Source organism: Spermophilus citellus (genome assembly GCF_964194105.1).
Source record: "Spermophilus citellus genome assembly, chromosome: 10".
In the NCBI taxonomy this organism is placed as follows: Eukaryota; Metazoa; Chordata; class Mammalia; order Rodentia; family Sciuridae; genus Spermophilus; species Spermophilus citellus.
Window position 1 is genome coordinate 42,423,133 of NC_138197.1, and position 17,531 is coordinate 42,440,663.

At 35.6% G+C, this 17,531-nt stretch overlaps 1 protein-coding gene across 1 annotated transcript in view; it reads right to left on the reverse strand.

The window, feature by feature from the left end:
• SLC15A5 (solute carrier family 15 member 5) overlaps positions 1 to 17,531 on the reverse strand; it is a gene marked incomplete at both ends in the record, with an annotated part of 82,754 nt that overhangs the window by 49,047 nt on the left and 16,176 nt on the right. The window contains 2 exons of the mRNA XM_081311249.1: positions 3,636 to 3,856; positions 14,199 to 14,368. Of these exons, the coding sequence (XP_081167375.1) occupies positions 3,636 to 3,856; positions 14,199 to 14,368 (391 nt within the window). The remainder of the gene's footprint in view (positions 1 to 3,635; positions 3,857 to 14,198; positions 14,369 to 17,531) is intronic.

Genomic DNA, 17,531 nt, shown 5'->3' on the forward strand with positions numbered 1-17,531 from the left:
CAAAAATATCATAGAAAGTATTAACGATGTTAATCTTCACCCTGATGGCAAAAACTGGAGTCTAGAATAGATTCTTTAACCTATAGTTTAATGGCAAAATAGATAAGAATGGGTTTTCCCAAGAAGGAACCAATGTGGCTATACATTATTTCTTGTAGATTTTCTTTATAGGATTTCTGAATTGAACTTGTTTCTAATCATAAGCCTAATGACATTAGGATAAAGAAGATAAATCCTCCTGCATTTGTGATCTCCTTTTAAATGAATTTCATAACACTAGTAGACCACAAAGAGGACTACATGAAAAGGTCTGCATAATAAAGTAACAGATATCTTTTTTAAAAAGCTCTATCCCAGCCCTCCATGTATTGTGAGTTTTTTTTTTAAATTTAAAATAGTCCCAATGCTAACTGAATCCGTTAATACGAATTTAGAGCCTCTTCATGTATGCCAAGCCTCATGGTAAGTTATAATATCAGAACTAAGGCACTGTGTCACATGAAAGCAAATCTCTTATTTTCTGGTTCATGAGTTAGTGGCACATGGTGTATCTTTAGTTCCTGGCGTCACACAAAGATCCTAAGTGGCATGGAGAAAAGACAACCAGGTCTTTTTGAGGAATGGATTCTCAAAACTGTTCCTTTTTTTTTTTTTTTTTTTTTGAGACAGGGTCCTAACTTTTCCTTTCAGTGTAGGAATTGCGTTTGGACTCCTACCTAGTTGTCCTGGGAGAGCAGCCTTTCTCAAACACCCAGATCAGAACTTCTCATTTGAAGTTCTGTCTAATCAATTGTGCAGTTCGAGAACATTTCAGGAAAATCAGAGTCAGAGGCAATACAGCTGTTTAACAAGCCCACCAATTGTAAAATGAGTCTCTGGCTACGTTAACTGCCCAGACATGGGAAAGAGCCTCATTTTCACTGATCTTTTTTTTTCTATCTACATAAAACATAACCTGGTGATAATTTATCTTCGAAGTTTTAATTTGATCCTTGGGATAATAAGCAAAGATTGTTTTGGTGAGGTACAGGAGGCAAGAGTGAAGGGAATATCATCTAGTTCTGGCCTAATTCAGGAAAATTATTAAGCATGTGTCCCTCGATTAGAGGGAAATGAATGATGTATTTTTTTAAAAAGAAGTGTTGGCAGCACACAGCGTTAAGACTGAAAGGCTCCCAGCATAACTTGGAAGTTTCTGTTACTGATTTGAAATGAGAATTATTGTTAATAGGAATAAAGTTATTATCGGCATGAATCACAGACACAGAAACCTGTTAACTTAATAATGTGGCAAATGTACTATTAATCTTTAGTGAAGCAATATTAATATATTGCCTAATCTAAGAAAAGGCTCCAGTGTCTTGAAAGCTTGAAATCATTTCTGCTTCTGCCTCAAGTTCTGAAATCATCCCCTTTTAAAATTTTAAATACTTTTATTTCATACAAGCCTCTGACTATTCAGAAATAATTGCTGTCAATAGAGATTCATTTTCACCTTTGAGTGGCCAGTAATGTCAAATGGCAACCTCATTGGCCTTAATATCAACATATTTTAAATGTATGCCTTGGAACTGAAGGTCAATAATGGCTACTAAATTTAAAATATGGAATTCTCTGATGCTTTATTCTTGGTAGTTTGATTGCCTTTGTACTGGTGATTATTTCATCTGGGGGCAAAGTCTAGTATCAGCCTATCCTTGTAGAGCTTCCTCTGCAGAAGTAAGGTCTAACATTTTCCTTGAAGTTTCTAGCATAACATTACTGTATATAATTTTGGAACCTATAGAGTTTGTGTTGGGGATTTTTAACCCAGTGTAAGAGAGCCACTGTGGGTAGTATAAAAGCACGGGCTTAATACCAGCCCCAAGTGAGGATGATCATTCTGATATATGTCCAAGTTATAAGTTACTTAGTGTTTCTGAGCCTCAGATTTATGATAATAATTTCAGCCAGGTATGCTGACTGTGAGAATTAAATTAGATATTAAAAAAACATCTTTGGAAGCTATGATACATACTAGGTGATCAATAAATATTAGTGGTTGTCCTTTGCAATAAACTGGGAATCTAGATTTGGTGAGATGCTTAAAGTTAATTTATCAAAGTTTATTGTATCTATGTAAATAAGAAAATATGTAAAGGTTTACAGAGAAGGCTCAACAGTAGAAAAAATATTAGTTATCATTAATAATGTAGATAAGGAATTAGTTATCTGTGCTATTTTCAAAGAAGGTTTTGAAGCTAGCTATGAGCCACTTAGTAACCAGTTATTAATTTCTCTAATATAAGCTGTTTTTTGATATAAATGTACATGGATAATATTTTTGCTATATTCTACTCTTGTCTCTGCTCCTAATATAGAATCCAGAGAGAGGTTGAATTCTCCTAAATCAGACTAGCTTTCATGCATTGTTTAGACCAAGGGTCAGCAAACTTTCTGTAAAGGACCAGATGGTAAATATGTCCACATATGGATTCTTTGGCAGCTACTCAGTTCTGCTGTTTTTGTGCACGAGCAGAGAAAGATATAACAAATCAATAATGAGTGTGTCAATGTTCTGATAAAACTTTATTTACAGACATTGAAATTTAAATTGCATATAATTTTCACATGCTAAAAAACATTCTTTCGATTTTTTCCAACCACAAAAAAATACAAAAATCTCGTTAGCTTGCATGATGTACAAAAAAAGGCCATGGACTCAATTTGGCCTGAAGGTATCAGTTTGCACACCCAGTTTAGAGGAGCAGGGATTGTTCTGAGACTCAGAGGGTCCCTTCTGCTGTTCCTTCCACTACTATTCACTGTAACTTAACATCCATTTCCCCATCAAAAATCACTTAATTTTTCTGAGTTTGTTTCCTTTTTAACAAATGAAGCAGTTAGTGCATTGGTCTCTAAGTTTCTTTGCAGCTCTACTGTTCTATGATTGACCTCTATAGCTCCCTTTTAGCCTTCTAAATTCCAACTGGGGGTCAGCAGTGGAGAAAGTCCCAAGTTGGTTCAGAAACTTTTGTAAATCATCTAATTTTCTCCATAAATAACATAGCCTTTGACCATAACTACATTAAAAATTTGTAAAAATCACATGTATCTATAAAAGATACTTTGGGCTTAGTGTTTTCTCTTTGATTTCCTCACAGCATAGGCACTAATTCCCCCATGGAACTAACAGAGTGGGTGGGGAAAGCATCCTTTGCTCATTAGTCCTTCTACTTAAGAGGACAGTGGAGGTGGGACTCAAATCAGTCAGTTTAGCTCCTTATTAGTGCTACTTTTTAAAGATTTAATGAAGGAGGAAGGCAAACCTTTGGCTAAAGGGAAGCTTGGTAATTGCTTATGGATCTGTTTTTTCTTGTGCGTCTCTTATGCCTTCTGACTATGCTCTCTGCAATATTGTCTGCACCTACTGACAGACATTTATAGTTCTCCAAAAGAAGGACATGCCAAGGAGTTCCTCAGAGATGCTTCTGCTGACCCCACCTAGCTCTTGAAATCGGAGCCTTTGATGAATAGAAACTTTTGTGGAATTACTGCCTGATGCAGTGTAACATTACAAGTAGCACATGTCTAGTTGTAATGGTAACAAGCAATCAGTTTATTTTTATTGCATTAGTATTCATTATCCTTCTTACCTGCATAATGCACACTCTGTATATTAGTTGAAAAATGAAGAGAGGGAGAAGGGTGAAGAAAGGTTTTGTGTCTTCCACCAGGAGCTCACTGTAGTGGCCGCCATTTTTTTCCTTGGCATGGTCTAACCAGTCTGTCACATCTCTACCAAGATGAAAATATTGCAGGCAGTATGTTTTCAGTGCATTAACAAACACCCCAAATGTTGCCAGGAGGGAGCGACCTGCAAATAATTGGAGATGTTATGTAACAGCATAGTAATTGTTCTTCAATCTTCCCAGATATCAATCAGAAGGATGACAATTAGAAGGATGAAGGGCAAAATGACTGAAAAGGTTTCAGCACCCAAGGGGTTTCATTCAAAGGAACAAGCTCCTGACAAGGATTCTGGCATCCTGATGACCAGCCCAGGGTGGTGCCTGACAGCTGATGTAAAAAATGAAAAAGGTAAGATCAATGGGAACATATTAAATAGGGAAAAAAGGTGACAAAAGAAAACACCAAAGTAAAGGATTTCAGAGTCTCTCAGAAGTCTCACACTTTAACTCATTAATGAATAAGATAACCTGAACTTTCTTTTACATCCTCAACACAAAGAACCAGTACTATTTTTTTAAAATATAAATCATTATATAAATAATCTTCACTTTACTTGGCAGGTAGAGGGTGGTTCTTATTTTGACACAGAGATGAAGGGAAATGTATTCTTTGCTTTGACTTTATCCTTGAATATCAGACACGAGGTTAAACTTTGAACTCTTGAACAACTTTATGAATGTCGATAGTGTTACTGAAAGTTCAGATAGGATAAGTTGGCTTTTGACTTTTCCAGTAGTTTCCCCTGGGTTTATATGGCTGTTGCTTTAGTATAGAAGCATTTTATTGCCTCAGATGTTTTGAAACTTAATTGTTGCTTCTTTTATGATCTTTCAGATACTGCCTTTTTAAAAAAAATCCATTTGGACTTCCTAATACAATGATAGATAAGATACCCCCATACGGTTAGCAGTTCAGCTGTGTCATTGTGATTGTTACAATTTTTCACAGCGCTCCCTTTGACCAGATAAATCATTACACGAACTACATAGACACCAAACTATGTTCCAAGAAAAATAGTATAATAAATGTGAAAACATTTGGATTTCCCCAAAGAAATCTGATATAGGAGTTCCAAATATAGCTTGATTGTCAGTTTGACTGCGTTCAGATTTCCTATAATAAAATTCCTTTTTTTTATTGGTTGTTCACAACATTACAAAACTCTTGACATATCATATTTCATACATTAGATTGAAGTGGGTTATGAACCCCCAATTTTACCCCAAATGCAGATTGCAGAATCACGTCGGTTACACATCCACAATTTTACATACTGCCATATTAGTAACTGTTGTATTCTGCTACCTTTCCTATCCCCTACTAACCCCCCTCCCCTCCCCTCCCATCTTCTCTCTCTACCCCATCTACTGTAATTCATTTCTCTCCTTGTTTATTTTCCCATTCCCCTCACAACCTCTTATATGTAATTTTGTATAGCAATGAGGGTCTCCCTTCATTTCCATGCAATTTCCCCTTTCTCTCCCTTTCCCTCCCATCTCATGTCTCTGTTTAATGTTACTCTTTTCTTCCTACTCTTCCTCCCTGCTCTGTTCATAGTTGCTCTCATATAATAAAATTCTTGATAAAATGTATTCTAACAGGATCCCTAAATACCATAGAGTCTTGGGCTTTGTATTCAAATAAATAATATTGGTTAATGTTTCTTTTTATAGTTAGGAAGTTGGTTATGTTGATTTGATCTGATCTTTTCTTTAAGAGTTGTAATAGACTCATTATGTCAGTCTTTGATTAATTGAGGAAGCTGGGGGCCTGGTAATTGAATATGGAGCCTTTCACCTCTAAGTCACTGAATCTAATCCAGTCCAAATTGGTAGTGACCAAGAATGATTGCAGTTGTGGCTCTTCAGTGGCCTTTGTGAGGTGTGTCTAGGTAATATGGAAGTATGTCAGGATAATTGCTGGCAGGAGATAGGCTTATATCTATGGTTGTCTTTACTTCTTCTTAATCATGACTGCCAGACATAGATGAAGGCCCAGGGACTGATATATTCAAGGGGATAGAAGTATCTGTGAATGACTGAGATTTGTGTCTCTTAGAAAAGAAGTAATGGGCAGCTTTTTATTTTTGCAGAAAGAACTGCTCTGAGACTTTCCTAGCTATTACAATTAGTTTACTTAAGGTTTAAGTAAGATGAGAACTGAGAACATGTTGATGAACAGTGGAGAGACTAAATCTGAATGGGCCTGGAATAGGAGGCTTAACTTCCTGACATTTCCTTACAATCTTGTCTCTGTTGCTCATCAACCCGTTCTCTGCTCCACTCTTGCAAAACAGTGCCATAGATAGTAGGGTTATTATTAGCATTGATCCAGATTACTTTATATTTTCAAATAGGCTTTATTATTAAATGACAGTTATTTGCAATAAGGATTATTCCTAAGGATATTTTCCCCAATTCATCCTCCATACACAATTTTTTAAAATCCAGGAACTTGGTCCAGTGCAGTGGCATATGCCTGTAATCCCAGCAACTCTGGAGGCTGAGGCAGGAGGATGGCAAGTTCTAGGTCTGCCTCAGCAACTTAGCAAGACCCTGTCTCAAAACAAAAAAATAAAAGGGCTGGGGTTGTGGCTCAGTGATAAAGCACTACTGTGTTAAATCTCCAGTACCCCTGCCCCCAGCCCCGCCCCCGCCACCAATTCAGTGATTTGTATTGACTATAATGTTTTAACCATACATTTTCTTGTTTTGTGTTTTAAAAAAAATCACTATTTTTGCAAGTTAAATTTGGATTTATCCAGGCATGGTGGCACACACCTGTAATCCCAGCAGCTGGAGGATCATGAGTTCAAAGCCAGCCTCAGCAATGGCGAGGTGCTAAGCAACTCAGTGAGACCCTGTCTCTAAATAAGATACAAAATAGCGCTGGAGATGGAGCTCAGTGGTTGAGTGCCCTTGATTCAATCCCTGGTACCACCTCCCCCTCCAATTTGGATCTAATCCTAATACATGCTGAATCAATATAATTTATTAAAAATAATTAAATATTACTAAAGTTATTTCTAAAGAGAGGTAGCCTAGATTAGTGCTTCTTAAGCATGTTAAAAATAAGATATTGGACTAGGAATATAGTTTAGAGGTAGAGTGCTTGCCTAGCATGTGCACAGCCCTGAGTTCAATCCCCAGTACTGCAAAACAAACAAACAAACAAATAAATAATAAGTTTTTTAAAAAATTCAAGCTTTAATCAATATATTTGTGAAATACAATTAGAATGAAATACCTTATATTTTATTTTGAGATTTAGCAGACATAAAATGTAACTTTCCATAAGTATTTCTATGTATTTTCTTTCAATGTTTGTTATTTACGAGTTTATAGATCAGCCCTGATCCATTGACCAGGTTTTGAGTAGCACTGGCATTAACTCACTATACACTTTTAAAATACTTATTTAAACAAAATATATCTGATGTAGTGTCATGAAGGAACAAAAATAATATGTCAAGAAAAAGGAAATTATTAAGTATGGATGAGATTTGAAACTCCAGTTGGCACAGCAACTACACATGATAGATGCCAAGGAAATGTGAGTGTGATAGCTCAATTGTTCAACAGAGTTATTGAGCATCTACTATGAGCCAGGGACTATTCTAGGCCCTGGGAATATAGCAGTGAACAAAATGTGTAAACTGCTGGTCTCCTCTGTGGTGGGAGAGACACTATAAACAGGAAGATATTAGGCTAGTTCTAGGATGAAAATAAAATGGGCTGATAGGAAAGACCTCCTGTGGGGTAAGGATAGAGGAAACCTCTAGGTAAATGACACTTGAACTGAGGACTGTATGACTAAAAGCAGTCAAAAGGTCTGGAGGGACATGTGTCAGGCACATCATGAAGGAGAAAGTATCTGGAAGAGGTTCTGGAACAGTGAAAGTGAATGGGGTAGTAGCTGAGATAGAAGAAGACTGGGAAAAGATGAGGTCTAAGAGGGGGTTAGGGGTTAGGCCATACAGGCCAAAGGAAGGAGCTTGAAGTTCACCCTCAGTATTATGGGAAGCCATTATGAAGGTGCAATCAGAATAGAGATGTCTTAACATATACTTTTTAACAGTTACTCTGGAACTCTGGTAGCCATGTGGATGTTGGATTTTAGTGGACAAGAGAAGAAACCTGGAGATAGGTAAGGGATGGAGGTGACATAGACAAGTGCAGTGGTGACAATGAAGAGAAATGGGCAGAAGGGGAGGCACTGGTGAACCATCGGTGGAATTTTCTGATGCGGGAAGTGGTTGGAGAAATGAGACTATTTGAGGCTGACTCCTTTTTTCTCCTTATCAAGTGGGTATTAAGGAGTAAACCAAAATGGTGCCAGTTTGCAGTAGGGTAAGTCAGGAGTTTGGTTTTGGTTCAGTTTGTGAAATTATTAGATAACCAAGTCAAAATGTCAAATCAAATGTAGAACATATGTTTGTCAAGGTGACGAGAGAGGTCAATACGAAACAGAACATTTGGTGTACAGATGACACCAAATGCCATCTGACTCGGGTGTGTAAAAGAGACAAGATCCCTGAAATGAATACTAGGTGCCCATATCAGTTAGGAATTTATCAAAGGAGGAAGATGAGTCAAGAGACTGAGAAGAGATAGACAATGTGCCGGATGTGTCATATCAGGGAAAGGGATCAGTGAAGTGATAAATCTAAATTGATCAGCTAGACTGAGAGGGAACCAATAAGCCAGCCAGAGAGTGCAAGAAAGGGAGGAGACAGTCATCTGTCTGCCAAGTGGAGTGACAGCTGTCATGTGTAACTGTAGTTACCACTGAATGTCAGGATGGATATTCTGTTGAAATCACCTACATCTAAGCATTGCACCACCTCCTTGGATTAATCCATTAGACTTAAGAGAAAATCATGCCTTTATACAAATAATTTTGGGTGTCATATAGACTCAGCCTTAAAAAAATCCACTGTCATTATAAATCTCAAATTACTTTTGTGCATCAGGAGCAGAAATGGGAAGTCGGAAAAAAAAAACTGGAATGAAAAATTCAACTGAGACTTCAAACCCTGGTTTAAATATGCACGACAAACACACCAGGCATGCACATTTTAAAATAAAACAGATGAGCTATTTTAAATGTTTTATTGCGAAACTTAAAGATTGTAGCTATTACTATTTAAAAAAACTTTTAGAAAGCCATTTTTCTATTCTTTGTACCTTTAAGTCCTTGGCTCTGATGTTCTGCTCCTCTGACCTTGATCTAATCATGAATATCTATGCTACTTAATTATAATAAAAAAGCCTACATTGCACTCTAGATGGTAGATGCACATTTTTTCTCCTTTGGTCACCTGCCAGTTCTCAAAATTATAGCAGTGGGAAGAAATGCAAATGAAGGCCGTGCTTGACAGCTAAACATAATGGAATGCATGGTCCACATTTGAAAAGTTACCTTAAAATAAAAGGTAGCATATAAAAAATCATTTCTTTAAGGTCACCTATGGCTTTGAATTACAGCTTTGAGGAATTTCCAATTTAGTCATCAGAAAAGAAGAAGCCAAAATAAGGATCAGATACTTTGCCAGAGGGAGGATAGAGTTTTACTTCATCATAGTTGGATGATCTAATAATTTGGAAATAGTCAACAAAACAAAACAAAAAACCAAAAATAGTCATCCCAAAAATTCATCGGGTAGAGAGACTTGTGGAACAAAAACCATGGATGAACAACTTCTATGCTAATTATTCCCACAGCTAATAAATTTTTTTTCTTGTTAAGATGCAAAGGATGTTTACCTTATCATATGATAAAAATGTAATATATAGACTATAATAGACTGGCGATAAACATAATTGGTTATATAGATATGTACTGTTTGAACAAGAATTAGATTTATTTATTCAGATGACTATATTTTCAAATAAGGTATTGGGAAGCAAATGGATGGATGTAAATAGTGCTTTTGAAAATTATAACCTAAAAGCAATGTATATGTATAAATGTGTGTGTGTATGCATCTATATTCACAAAAAACCTAAACTACTTGATAATTAGACACTCTGGAGAATGCGTAAGTGATTTTTTAGCCAAAGAAAAAAAATGTTTTACAGTTTTCTCTATTTTTGCTGTTCGTGACAGGCAGAGACACCTTTTTGCATATTGACCCCCGTTTGTAGATTAGTGAGAGGACACGTATGGCTAGGTGATGGCCTGGAGCACAGGGCTCTGAGAATTGGGCAGGGGCTTCTGTGGATAATATTTTCCAGTGCTTCACTGCCTCAATAGGTAGTGTAACAGAATGAGTTCAAGCCCAGGAAAAATTAGGCTGGAGTTCTAATTCCACTATTTTCTATGAGTAAGTCATTTAATTGAATTTATGCACTCAGTTTAACAAACACAAACACTGATTGAGCTATTTCTGTATTCCAACTATTTATGAGACACAGGATTTCTAATTCCTAAAGAGGCAATTTCAGCATTATATGGTAAATAAAATGGCAATATAGGCTCAGGGTGCTATAGGAGCTGAGGCCTATCACCCTGTTTCTCGCTAGTCTGTTATAGTCTATGGAGTCTCTCTGAAAGAGGACACAGTGCTGCCTTTCCCACCTGCCTCCCAGGTGTGTGGCAGAAACAATGTGACACTGGTGAATGGCACTCACGAAAGCTCTGAAGTGCTGCATTGCTCTTGGTGGTAGTTGTGCAGGTAAGTAGTAGAGATAATGGTAACAGTGAAAGAGAAATAAGTCATAAATTAAGAGGATAGTTAAAATGAATGGAAAGACTAACAAATTGTCAATGGAAATTCCAGAAATGCAAGTGCAAATGTGGAACCAAGAAAACATCTGAAATCTCTGGGAAACACACAGACTTGATAAATGAAATTGTGTAACTTGATAGTGATTTGGAAAAAGAGAGGCAATTGGGTTTATTCTTAAAACCTATTCTTTAAAAAATTTTTGTATTTGTTCTAATTAGTTATACATGACAATAGAATGCATTTTGACCCATTATACATAAATGGAGTATAACTTCTCATTCTTCTGATTGTACATAATGTAGAGTTACGGGGTCCTATAATCATATATGCACACAAGGTAATGATATTCAATTCATTCTACTATCATTCTTAACCCCCTACACCTTCCCTCCTTTCCCTCCCCTCTGTGTAATTCAGAGTACCTCTGTTCTTCCCTAGCAGCCCTGCCCCTCTGCCCTTATTGTGAATTAGCATTCGCTTAGCATGATATTCTCCAGTTCCATCCATTTACCTGCAAATGCCAAATTTCATTCTTCTTTATGGCTGAGTGATATTCCATTGTGTATATATACCACAATTTCTTTATCCATTCATCTGTTGAAGGGCATCTAGGTTGGTTCCACAGTTTAGCTACTGTTAATTGAGCTGCTATAAACATTGATTTGGCTACATCATTGTAGTATGCTGATTTTAAGCCCTTTGAGTATAAACAAAGGAGTGGGATAACTGTGTCAAATGGTGGTTCCATTCCAGGTTTTCTGAGAAATCTCTATACTGCTTTCCAGATTGGCTGCACCAATTTGTAGTCTCGCCTGTGATGTATGAGTTACCTTTATCTCCACATCCTCACCAACATTTATTGTTGCTTGTATTCTTGATAATTGATATTCTGACTGGAGTGAGACGGAATCTTGGAGTAGTTTTTATTTGCATTTCTCTAATTGCTAGAGATGTTGTACATTTTTTCATATGTTTGTTGATCGATTTTGTATCTTCTTCTGTTAAATGTCTGTTCAGTTCCTTAGCCCATTTATTGATTGGGTTATTTAATTTTTTGGTGTTAAGTTTTTTTGAGTTCTTTATCCCAGAAATTAATGATCTATCTGAGGTGCATGTGGCAAAGATTTCTCTCCCATCCTGTAGGCTATTATGTAATTTCTATTGGGTCAGAGGTATGTGTAAAGATAGAAAAAAAATAAACCCCCATATAGTCTGAGTTTAAAAAATTAACAAAGTACTTGAATAGACATTTCATCAAAGAAGATATAGGTGGCTAATAAGTATATGCAAAGATGTTCAACAACACTAACCATTAGGGAAAATCAAATCAAAAGCACAATGAGATACACCTCACACTGTCAGGATGGCTACCATTAAATGAACATGAAATACCAAGTGTCAGTGAAGATGCAGAGAAATTGTGGAGAACTGTTAATGGGAATGTAAAATGGTGCAGCCATTTTGGAAAATGGTGTTATGATTCCTTGAAAAACTAAAAGCAGAATTACCACATGATCTAGGAATTCTATCCACTTGTGAGTATATAGCCCCCAAAATTCAAAGCAGGATCTTGAAGTATTTGTACACTGATGTTCCTGACAGCATTATTTACATTACCCAAGAGGTGAAAGCAATCCAGGCGTCCACTGACATTGATGAATGCATAAAGAAAATCGAGGTATATACATACATGGAATATTATATAGCCTTAAAAAGAAGGAAATACAGTCACATGCTACAAAACAGATGAAACTTGAAGATATAAGACTAGACAAAATAATTCAGTCATAAAGGGAAAAATACTATAAAATTATAGGAAATATTTAAAGTAGTTAAAAAATCATAGAAACAAAAAGTAGAAAGGCTATTGTCAAGGGTTGGGAGGAGGAGGGGAAATTCTATCTAGTGGATACAGAAATTCGGTGCTGTTAGATGAAAATTTCTAAGGAATTTTTACACTGTATTGTTTAAGGATCTAATATTCAGTATAGATCTAATATTTTTTCCTGAATGGACTAGTGGATTTAGGGAAAAGCTGTCATTATTCGCTGTGCTCATACTGCAAAAGCAAAGACATTATTTTGTCTCTGGATTGAAGTAGGTAATGACATCATTAGAGTATTTCGTCAACAACAACAACAACAACTACACTAGAATCTGATCAAGTATCTGGTTCTATTAGAAAATTTACAAGAAATACGGAGAGGAAAATTTTGTTTAATGACACCTGTGGATGTGATCATCAAAATCCACTCTGTAGAAAAGGTTCTACAGAATGTTCAGTTTTCTTAAAAAAAATAAATAAATTAAGACACAGGGATGCATGGATAGTACATATAGCTCAAGGGACATATTTGCCATTTGGAATGTATGAGCTTTATTTGGATTTTATTTGAACAAACCTTGAAACAAACAAAAAACCCAATACTTATATTGTTTATCATTTAATAAATATTTAACATATTTAATAAAAATATTAAAACAAGCTGAGAGATTTTAGTAATGATGAGATAGATAGATAGTTGATGGTGTTAAATTCTTTCTGCACTCCCTTGTTCATTTCAGCTGTTTTCTTGACAGCCAAGGAATGGAAGTAACCTAAGTGCCCATCAATTAATGAATAGATAAAGAAAATATGAAACACAAATATCATGGAATACCATGCAGCAAAAGAAAAGAATGAAACCCTGTCATCCGTGACAACACAGATGGAACTGGAGATTATTTCCAGTGAAGTAAGCCAGGCACAAAAAGACAAATACCCCACAAGCTCAGTTATATGCAGAATCTAAAAAAAAAAAAAAAAAAAAAAAAGTCAACCTCATAGAAGTTGAGAGTCGACGGTACCAGAGTCTGGGGGGAGCTGAGGGGAAAGGAGGATTGGAGAAGGTTGATCAACGGGAATAATTTACACTTAGGACTAAAAAGTTCTGTTGCTCTATTGCAGAGTAGGGTGACTATAGATAGCAGCAATTACTGACCATTTCTAAAAACTAGAAGAAATGACTTTAATGTTTTTGCCATAAAGAAGTGATGAATGTTTGAGGAGACAAGTACATTTAACACAAATTTAAACATTACTCAATATAGGCCTATATCAAACATCACATGGTATCCACAAATATGTACAATTTTTATTGTTTGATGTATCAGTTAAAAATTAAAAAAAGAAATTTCCTCTGTCCACAAATACTTATGTGGGTATGTGTGTTCAAATAATAAGGACTTTGTGATTGTTTTTAAAGTGTATTTTACTTTTATGTATATATACATTCCTATAATATGTAATATATATTATATATAATATGTAATAATATATTATTGTACTTTAATTATATATGAGGTATTATATACCTCATATATAATTAAAGTACACCAATAAAATTCTATAACACTTAGTTTTGCTTCAAATTACAGGGTTGGATAGAACAAGGGTGAATGGAGATGAGGAGATCATTGCTGAAGCTGAGAGCAAGGTGGGTGGGGTTCATACATGATTCTTTTCTACTTTTATTTATATTTGAAATATTCCAATAAACTGAAATTGTTTCAACAAGGAAAAAAAGAAGAGAGAAATTATAGATGTTCTTGCAAACTCTATGGCTATCAATTTTAATAATTAGCAGAATCTTCAAATTCAATAAGTTGAAACAAGTTACAGGAAATTAAAGATTAAGGAGCTATAGTGAGAAGAACAACAACAACAAAAGTTCAATGCAGACTGTGATTTACTTACATTTTTCTGGTTGATAAATGAGGTTACAGTACATCATATGAAGAGTTATCAGAGCCATGAGTGTAGACATAATAGGAATAAGTAAAACAAGGGTCCAGGCCCCTGAGTGCTGGATGTAAGATATTCCCAGGAAGACAACAGTTGCATTTAGGTTCATGAGCCAATAAAACCTGGGAGACACAGAGAGGCACAAATAAAACAGCATTGAGTTACTTCAGATTACAGTTGCTGATTTTAATGCTTTTATTAAAATGTAAGTATTAACTGGTGGCATGTTAGCATGAACCAGATTTTGCAAATATTGTTTTTTTTAGATTTTTTAAGAAGTGTATACATATCAACCTGTCTTATCTGTTTCATTATCCTTGCTTTATTTCTCTTTAGAATAGATATAATAAGAGTATACACCCTTGTATCTAAATTGGAGCTCAAAAAACTTTTTCTGTAAAGTGCTTTTTAGAGAGAAAATACATGAATTAACTGAGGAACTGAAGAAGCTTAGACGATGCCCAGTCACTGGAATACCCCTCAGGAGCCTGGAAAATGTCTAAAGCTTAGAGATGAACGTTCCTGTATCTTCTGGTTTTCACAGCACAAGGAGACAGAGCAGTGGTGAGGGGTGGCCTTGGTGGTCATGAACTTAACGTGAGCATAGTGCATGCGACCTTGCATTCTGTGCTGTGTCTGGGGCTGTGTGAGCCCAGCTGTGAAACAGCGGGGAGGTGGATTCAACCAAGACTGTCTCCTCGACCACACAGGAGAGTATCACGCAATGGGAGGAGAGGAACCAAGGGATGGAAGATGAGGAATCCGATGGCTGGCTGACTGAAGATCAGTCCAACCTTATACATTCTCTTTCACCTGGTGGTTGGGAATGGAGACAGCCCCTCTGCTGCAACCAGCTGCCATCACCACGCGGGTGCATTAGAGCGCCTCCACTGGGCGAGGGTGGAAGAGCAGCTCCTCACTTGCCCACCAACACCTCCTTGGTGGGAAATCAGCGGCCCCCTGGCTTTTGCAGGTGTGTGTGTAGAATACTAGAATCCCCCTCATCTTTGCTTAAAGTATAAGGGACAGTGAAGGATGGGCAGTTTATTTCAGAGTATTTTGCTAGAGCAGGACAAGTATTGCAAAAAAAAAAGTTTCTCCTATGTCAGGGACCCTTTCTTTGACTAAGGGGAACAGGCTTTTCTGGGAGTTCCCTCTCCCTCTCCTCTGGCTCTTGTCCGTCTCAGCTGGTTCGTTGCTCCTGGTCCAGCCTTCTCCATTGCCCCAGCTAAAAGGAAAAAAAAAATCCCATGAAACTCACTGCCATCTTTGCTCAAGTTCCAAGGTTCCTAGGCAGCATCTGTCCTCTTTCTACCTTCCAGAATCTTCCTATATTTGTTTTCTCTGTTACATGTAATATATTTTTTTTCCTTTTCTCTGTGAAAAGGAATACCAAGAAAAAATGGAGCCATAATGGAATCTTCCACTTTGTTGAATTGTACAATCTGTCTTCCTATTATTGATGTGTAAAAGTTTTTCATATATTCTGGATGCAAATATTTCATTATATATATGTTCTACAAATATTTTCTTATAATCACAAATTGCCTTTTCATTTTCTCAATGACAACTTTGGATAAGCAAAACTTTTAATTAAAAATAATCCAATTTGATTTTTTTTTTTTGGTCTTTGGTTCATACTTTTTGTGTCCTATGTAAACAATACAGTTTACACCTGGGTTATAAATATTTTCCATTACAAATTTTAAAATTAGTTTTTCGGTTTTAGAACTTACATCAACTTAATGATCCACTTTGAATTTTTTCAGTACGGTGATATGAGTAATTTGTTTCCTATATGGAATTTCAGTTATTCTGGAACAATTTATTGAAGAGATGGTCTTTACTTCATTGATTTTTTTGACATCTTCATTAAAAATCAATTGATAATATAAATGTAGATCTATTTTCTGATTCAATTCTATTCTACTAATCTATTTTTGTACCAATACTATACTATTTTGATTACTGTTGTTTTCTCTCTCTCTTTTTTTGTTTTAAGAGCTTTATTGAGATATAAAATTGAACTGCTTTATTTAAAAATATTTATATATTTATATATGTATATACAATTATTGCTTTATTTAAAAATATTTATATATTTATATATGTATATACAATTATTGCTTTATTTAAAAATATTTATATATTTATATATGTATATACAATTATATATATGTATGTATATAAATATTTTTAAATAAAGCAGTTCAATTTTATATCTCAATAAAGCTCTTAAAACAAAAAAAGAGAGAGAGAAAACAACAGTAATCAAAATAGTATAGTATTGGCACAAAAATAGATTAGTTTTATTCTATATATAATTATATTATATATAATTGTATATACAGATATGTATATTTTATATAAAGGTATAATTTGATAAGTATTGACATTATGTACCCATGAAATCATTACCTCATTCAATATAAGGAACATATCTATCACTCCTAAAAATTCTTCAACACTTTTGAATGCAATTCATTTCATATTACACATATAGAGCACAATTTTTTCAAGTCACTGATTGTACACAAAGTATTTTCACACCATTCATGTCTTCATAAATGTACTCAGGGTAATGATGTCTAACTCATTCCACCATCATTCCTACCTCCTGACCCCCTCCCTTCCCTTCCTTCCTCTTTATCCTATCTGAAGTTCCTTTATTCCTCCCATGCTTCCCTATTGCCAGTATGAATCATATATATCCTCATATCAAAGAAAATATTCGCCTTTGGTTTTTGGGGATTGGCTAGCTTCACTTAGCATTATATTCTCCAACTTCATCCATTTACCTGCAAATGCTATGATTCGATTCTCTTTTAATGCTGAGTAATGTTCCATTGTGTGTATATACCAAAGATTCCCTATCCATCCATCTACTGAAGGGCATCTAGGTTGGTTCCATAATTTAGCTATTGTGAATTGTGCTACTATAAACATTGATATGACTGTGTCTCTGTAATATGCTGTTTTAAGTCCTTTGGGTATAAACTGAGGAGTGGGATAGCTGGGTCAAATTGTGTTTCCATTCCAAGTTTTCCATGGAATTTCCATACTGCTTTCCAGATTGGCTGCACCAATTTGTAGTCCCACCAGCAATGTATGAGTTTGCCTTTTCCCCTACATCCTCGCCCAGACTTATTGTTGTTTGTATTCTTGATAGCTGCCATTCTGACTGGAGTGAGATGAAATCTTAGAGTAGTTTTGATTTGCATTTCTTTAATTGCTAGAGATGTTGAACATTTTTTCATGTTTGTTGATTGGTTGTATAACTTCTTC